The following is a 6207-nucleotide window of genomic DNA, read 5'->3' as shown; positions in this document are numbered from 1 at the left end:
TTAGACTGATATCAATTAGTAGACTTAAAATGTAGCTTTGGGTGGCACATAAAAGCACAAATGTCACATTACAAAACCACTACAGGAAAAGACAAAAGGAAATTATGTGATAAAGTGTGGACTAAATGTCCACATAAGAACGCAGCAAAACTGTTGTCTATTCTCTGAACAGAATGAAAATGGACTTTCTGTGTATGACATGAGATGTCTGGAAATGGGATCATTTTCATTGCTCTGACACTGACAATGAATGTGTAAAAAAGGCTTTTTCATGGGTAAAAGTAATAATGGAGGATGACAAGTGAGAGCCTTTGTGGGTTAAGATAATAAAAGTTTCTCTATATGTGTGCTCCAGATTGGTAGTGACAGATAGAAAAGATAGTTAAAAAGAAACTGAATCCAAATGGAGGAACAAAATCAGCCAATGGTGGAGGAAGAAATGATAAGCTTTGGTGAGGAAGGGAGAGAGAGACAGAGGAGGGGTGAACACCAGCCGACAAATACGGGAAGTCAAGGCAGCTTTGACATTCTGAGGCACCAACACTGGCCAGATAAAGTATCAGAAAAGAGTTGAGGATGCACAGAAACCTAATGATACCTTCTCTCAACATCCACTTCATCTTACAAACAAGAAGCTGAAGTCCTCAATCTGCAGGTGAGTTTTATTGTTATTTCTTTCCTTCTTGTTTGAATCTGAATCTGGATGTTGCATATTAAATGCATATACAAATCCACAGTTGGAATCCAAACAAAAGCTTCCCTGGAGTCTGTACTCTGCTGGACATACATTCTTAACGAGACAAATTGTGACAGCGTTGTTAATCGTAAGCTGTATATTTAATTTTTCATCAGGGATAAACACATTTAGGAAAATCTGAAAGCTTAATTTGATCAGCATCCTTACACATCTAAAGCTGCAAAAACTTGACAATTTGTTTAGATAATTTTTAGTATTTAATTTGTTCTTTAATCCAACTGATGTGCCTTTCGTCCGAGTTGCTTGCAATTGTGAGCACAATTACAGCTGCTGAAGACACAGCAGTCTGCTGTAAGTGAAGTGGTTATTTTATGATGGGATATGATGGGTTAAGCACTTACAGTAAGAGACAACTTTTGTAGATATACATAAAACATATGGTATGAATATGCAATCAATGAAAAATCATTGCATATCTTCCCCTTGAGGTTAAGGAAAACAGATTTATTCATTTTACTGGCATTTTACTGTTGGTGTGATAGTCTGGGATTCAAGGAACTCAAAAATATCCAGCAACTGAAAATAAATATGAAAGAGTTTGCTCTGGTTCTCATTTTGAATCAGATCTTCTATATTTCTCTCATCATGCAACCATTTTGTCCATTGATAACAAAGTAATATATATGTCCCTTTTAGATACATTAAAGGGTAAGAAAAATAAATATTATGAAAAGAAAAAGAAAAAGGAGGGAAAAAAGCTACAAAAAGCAGAATATTTTAACTTTTACTCTATTGTTCTGTTATGCATCATCAGCAATGTATCTTGTCACCTGTCAAACAATTGCACCTTATTCCAAAATGATTTCTACAAAAGAAAAAAACAAGTAGTGAAAAGCCATATCAACATGGAGATTAGTTGCTCTTAGTTCTTAGCTCAGCTCCTCTTTCAGAATTCCTCCCTGATTCTCCAAACTGACAGTTTATAAATAAAAACGACCCCACTTTAAAAAAAACATTTAATCTGTAAAATCTGATGACTGCATCTTTGAAATAAATCTTTTCTATTTTTTTCCTTTGGATTCACAAGCCGGGGAGCCTACCACCAGTCGCAAAGATGCCAGTGCAGAATTGTTCTCTTGCCGCTCTTGTCACATCTGTTGCCACAGTTTCCAGAGACCTGGGCTGCCCTGATTCTGCTGTGATATGTGGAATGAATATCTCTTGGGTGTTGGCTAATGCTACTGAAGAAGATGTGAAGAAAATGTGCTTGAGTGAGGAGGAGTACATTAGCATTAGGTTGGGGTCTCCAAAATCTTCAAAATTTCTACCTGTCTGCATCACCTACCTTATCATCTTTGTGGTGGGTGTTCTTGGCAACTCCCTGACCTGTGCAGTCATTTTGCGCTACAGGGTGATGCAGACGCCCACCAACTACTATCTGCTGAGCCTGGCTGTATCAGACCTACTAGTGCTGCTTTTGGGCATGCCATTAGAGCTCTACGAGATGCAACAGAACTACCCCTTCCTGCTCGGGGAGGGGGGCTGCTACTTCAAAATCTTCCTGTTTGAGACAGTCTGCTTTGCCTCAATCCTCAATGTCACAGCACTCAGTGTGGAACGCTACGTGGCGGTCATGCACCCCCTTAAAGTCAAATTTATGACAACACGTGCTCACGTCAGGAAGGTCATCTTCATGTTGTGGGGGCTGTCCATGCTGTGTGCTGTGCCAAACACCAGCGTGCATGGGATTTACGTGCTGCCTCCATGGTTTGGGCGGGAGTTCCCCCGATCTGCTATCTGCCGTACGTATCTTGAAGATTTTTACAGATTATTGTGAGAAGCTCTGCACTCAAGTCTGTGGTTTACCACTAATTTCAAAATGCTAACGTGTCAAACAACCATTCATTTCTTGTAGATTTTGATCATATCAAGATTTTAGCTCAATGACAGCACAACTTCGTAAAAGTTTTCATGCTGTCACAATCAGAGCACACATGACATTGTGATCCTAATTTATTTTGTTGTTCACTGTTTTATCTCCATCCTCAGACATCGTAAAGCCTATCTGGATGTACAACCTGATCATCCTGATCTCCACCCTGGTCTTCTTCATGCTCCCCCTGTTGATCATTAGCATTCTTTACTTGCTCATTGGTTTGCAACTGCGCAGGGAGAGACTGATGACTGTGGTTGGTAATAACTGTAGCTTTGGACAAGAGAGTGTCTCCAGGTCCCACAAGAAGAGACTGAGTAAACGCAACCTGCAAGTCACAAAAATGCTCTGTAAGTGTTATTTCAGTAAATTAATTTTCTTTTATTTAGGTTACAGTTAGAGTAAAGGTAATGGCTACAACTCAGTGTCCTCTGAAGTACTGAAAACATGATTGCTGTTGCACCTTCCCCATGCCCACTTGCCTCCCTGTGACATTGCATGATTGATTAGATGATGCACGGGCTTGCTCATGCTTGCTGTGTACACCTTGGATTTGAACTTCAATCACTGTTTTAGTTAAATACATCTTTTACTATTATGATCCATGGTCTTCTATTAGGAAAATGTATGTTGGGAGCGAGTTGCCAAGCAAGTGGAACCAAGCAAGACATAACTAGGTTGGGTCAGAGTACAGTGATGGAGATGCCATTCTGGTCTGTTGTGTTGAAGAGAGAGTTGAGCCATTCAGAGAAACTGCTGATTTACCAGTCAATCTGTTTCCCTCTTCATCAATGGTTATGAGCTGCAGGTTGTGACAGAAGAAATGAGATTGTAAATACAAGAGGCTGAAATTAGCTTAATTTGAGGTATAGATGGCCCCACACTTAGGGTAAGCAGCTTGGTCATCCAGAAGAAGCTCAGAGTAAAGTCGCTGCTCCTCAGCAGCAAAACTAGCCATTTTAGATGTTTACGGCATATTGATCTGATGGTTTTCTGGAGGTCCTCTATGCATGGTTCACTAGGATCAGGCCTTCAGGCAGAACATGCAGAGATATAATCTGGTGCTGCAGTTTCCCACTGGAAAATAGTTTAAGGAGGTGGCTAGGGAGAGGGAGGTCTAGGGATCTCTGCTCAAACTGCTGCCCCAGCAACCCTCACCCAGGGTTAGCAAAAAGATAGATTAATTAAATTATTACAAACTCTGTCCGTGCTCAGTCCAAGCACTGTATGGATGCTCGTATGAATTCAAGCACTGTTGAATGCATTTGTCTCAGCCTATTTATTTTTAGCCTATTTTAGCCTTTTTTTTAACATAGATGGCCACATTTCTTGAGTTGAGTCGACAGTAAATTTTTTCTGTATTACCGTTCAAACAACCCTGGTTAAGATTTCAAAACAATTAATTTTCATTTACCAAACCTGTGTTAGAATATGGACTATGGGTCCAAATGCATAAACTTTATATAAATATCTGTGTCTGTGTAAAATATCCCTTTGTCCAGTTGAAAGTGACTCATGTAACTGCTCCATGTGCTCCAGGTGTGTTGGTGGTTGTCTTTGGCCTGTGCTGGGCTCCCTTCCACGTGGATCGCTTAATGTGGAGCTACATCGACAAGTGGTCCAAGCAGCACTACATGATCTTTGAGAATGTCCACATCGTCTCAGGAGTCTGCTTCTATCTGAGCTCTGCAGTCAACCCCATCCTCTACAACCTCATGTCTACAAAGTTCAGAGAAATGTTCAGTCATGTCACATGCTGCTTTAAAGGCTGGCAAACTCGCTCCAGTTTAAAGTTTATTCAACACAGCACCTTCAGCGAGAAAATGCCCAACAGTAAGAATTGGACTTAATCCCTTCTGAGGCAGTGTGTGGCAAAAAAAGTTAGAGATAAATTACCCCCCAAAAAACAACTGAATATAGGACTGTGAAAATGTAACTGACAGAAGGAATGGAGCTTCAGTCATATCTTAATAACCAGACTGAAATCATGGGGAAACGTGTGGACTGACCACCGTTGTCATCAATACTCTCAAGATAATATCTTTTATATGAAATGTTCTTCATCCGTCCAACAGAACTCTGAGACTTGGGAAATATTCTATTATATGATAAATATCAAAGCACCCCACATTTCCAAAGGTATGGTATTCACTTATGTTGGTTTTTCCTGTCATTTGTCACCCAAGTGATTGTATTTAAGCAGCCTGAAGACATTCACAACCAAAAGGGGGGATTGTCTCCTCATCTTGGTAGTGAGTGGTGTCACATAAAGATGATAAGACTGTACGAAGTACAGGAAGAACCTTTGACCAAAGACCATGATACAGTCCCTGAGAGATGCACTAAAGGACGCTTTCCTATTATAGTTTAAAGTTCACCAGACTGTTGAGGAAAAAATGGTAATTATACCGTAGACTGAAAGGGTCAGTGTTGAGATTGATGTTTGAGTGAACTGTGAAACCCACCAACTGTCTAAAATGTAAACCATTTCTGTTTGTGATGTATGCTTTTATTGTATATTTTGTGTAGTGTTAAAAGTAACATTTCCAGGCTTGCCTGTTTGCAGCTGTGCAGTGAGAACATTAACGTACTCTTGCAGCACAGCATAGATAGACAAACTCCCTGTTAAAAAGCAAGACTTGTGTACATTAGTTTGAGGTGAAAATGCAAGTCAATCAAGTGAATTTACAAAATATGGATTTGTAACATTTAAAAAAGTTATTAAATTACCCTCTTAAAGCTTCAGTTGTAACTTGAATAAAAGTAACTTCTTGTTATATTTCCTAAAACTGTCCCTATGCCCAGGCAGTAAGACATGAGATTTATAATGATTTTTAATGATAATGATGCAATTTTTAAGAATTTACCGTGACCGAGACAAAAAGAACCAATCAGAGCCAGAGCAGCGCCTGACGGTGTCTGACATCTGTCAATCACTCCTCACCAGCCCCTCCCTCCACTCATGCTGCCTGCTGCTGCACTGTCTGAACAGCTCTGTGAGCAGCGGCAGGAGGCTGGTGAAAGCTATGGCTATGGCCAGGGCCGTACGCAGGGCCCAAAAAATACAGAGGTCATGAGTCAGAACGGGTTCGGGAGGCTCCCCTGGAAATTTTTTAAAATTCCGTTATTTAAATCTGGCCATTTTCAGAGTCTTAAGGAGCAAAAACAACATCATAATGGCTTTTAGGCTTACTGTAAATTCCGGACTATAGAGCGCACCTGAATATAAGCCGCACCCTCTCATTTTAAAAAGAAAAAACCTTTTGTGCTTGTACAGCCGCACCGGATCATAAGCCACGGGTGTCCACATTTTAATAAGAGATATTTACACGTGAGGATTTTTAAACTTTTAATTTAATGTGTATGGTGACATAAACAAATACATGCTGCAAATGCTTTTTTTCCAAACAGTGCCTGTAACATTGATGGTTTTAACTTAAACACCTATCAGTAACACACAAATATGTGGCGTAAATGTTTTTGTTCTGAACAGTGCCTGTAACATTGATGGTTTTAACTTAAACACCTATCGGTAACACACAAATATGTGGCGTAAATGTTTTTTTTCTGAACAGTG

At 39.8% G+C, this 6207-nt stretch overlaps 1 protein-coding gene across 1 annotated transcript; it reads left to right on the top strand.

The window, feature by feature from the left end:
- Nucleotides 1-637: 637 nt before the first annotated feature.
- LOC140268933 (neuromedin-U receptor 1-like) lies at nucleotides 638-4704 on the top strand. The gene is made up of 4 exons (XM_072363930.1): nucleotides 638-655; nucleotides 1785-2499; nucleotides 2747-2980; nucleotides 4170-4704. Exons 2-4 carry the CDS (start codon nucleotides 1812-1814, stop codon nucleotides 4478-4480), a joined length of 1233 nt encoding a protein of 410 aa, XP_072220031.1. The 5' UTR covers nucleotides 638-655; nucleotides 1785-1811; the 3' UTR covers nucleotides 4481-4704.
- Nucleotides 4705-6207: the final 1503 nt, after the last annotated feature.

Source organism: Leuresthes tenuis, unplaced genomic scaffold (assembly GCF_036924035.1).
Source record: "Leuresthes tenuis unplaced genomic scaffold, fLeuTen1.0.hap1 SCAF_14, whole genome shotgun sequence".
NCBI classification, from domain to species: domain Eukaryota; kingdom Metazoa; phylum Chordata; class Actinopteri; order Atheriniformes; family Atherinopsidae; genus Leuresthes; species Leuresthes tenuis.
The sequence above is the reverse complement of the archived record's forward strand: the minus strand, read 5'-3'. Positions and strand labels throughout refer to the sequence as shown.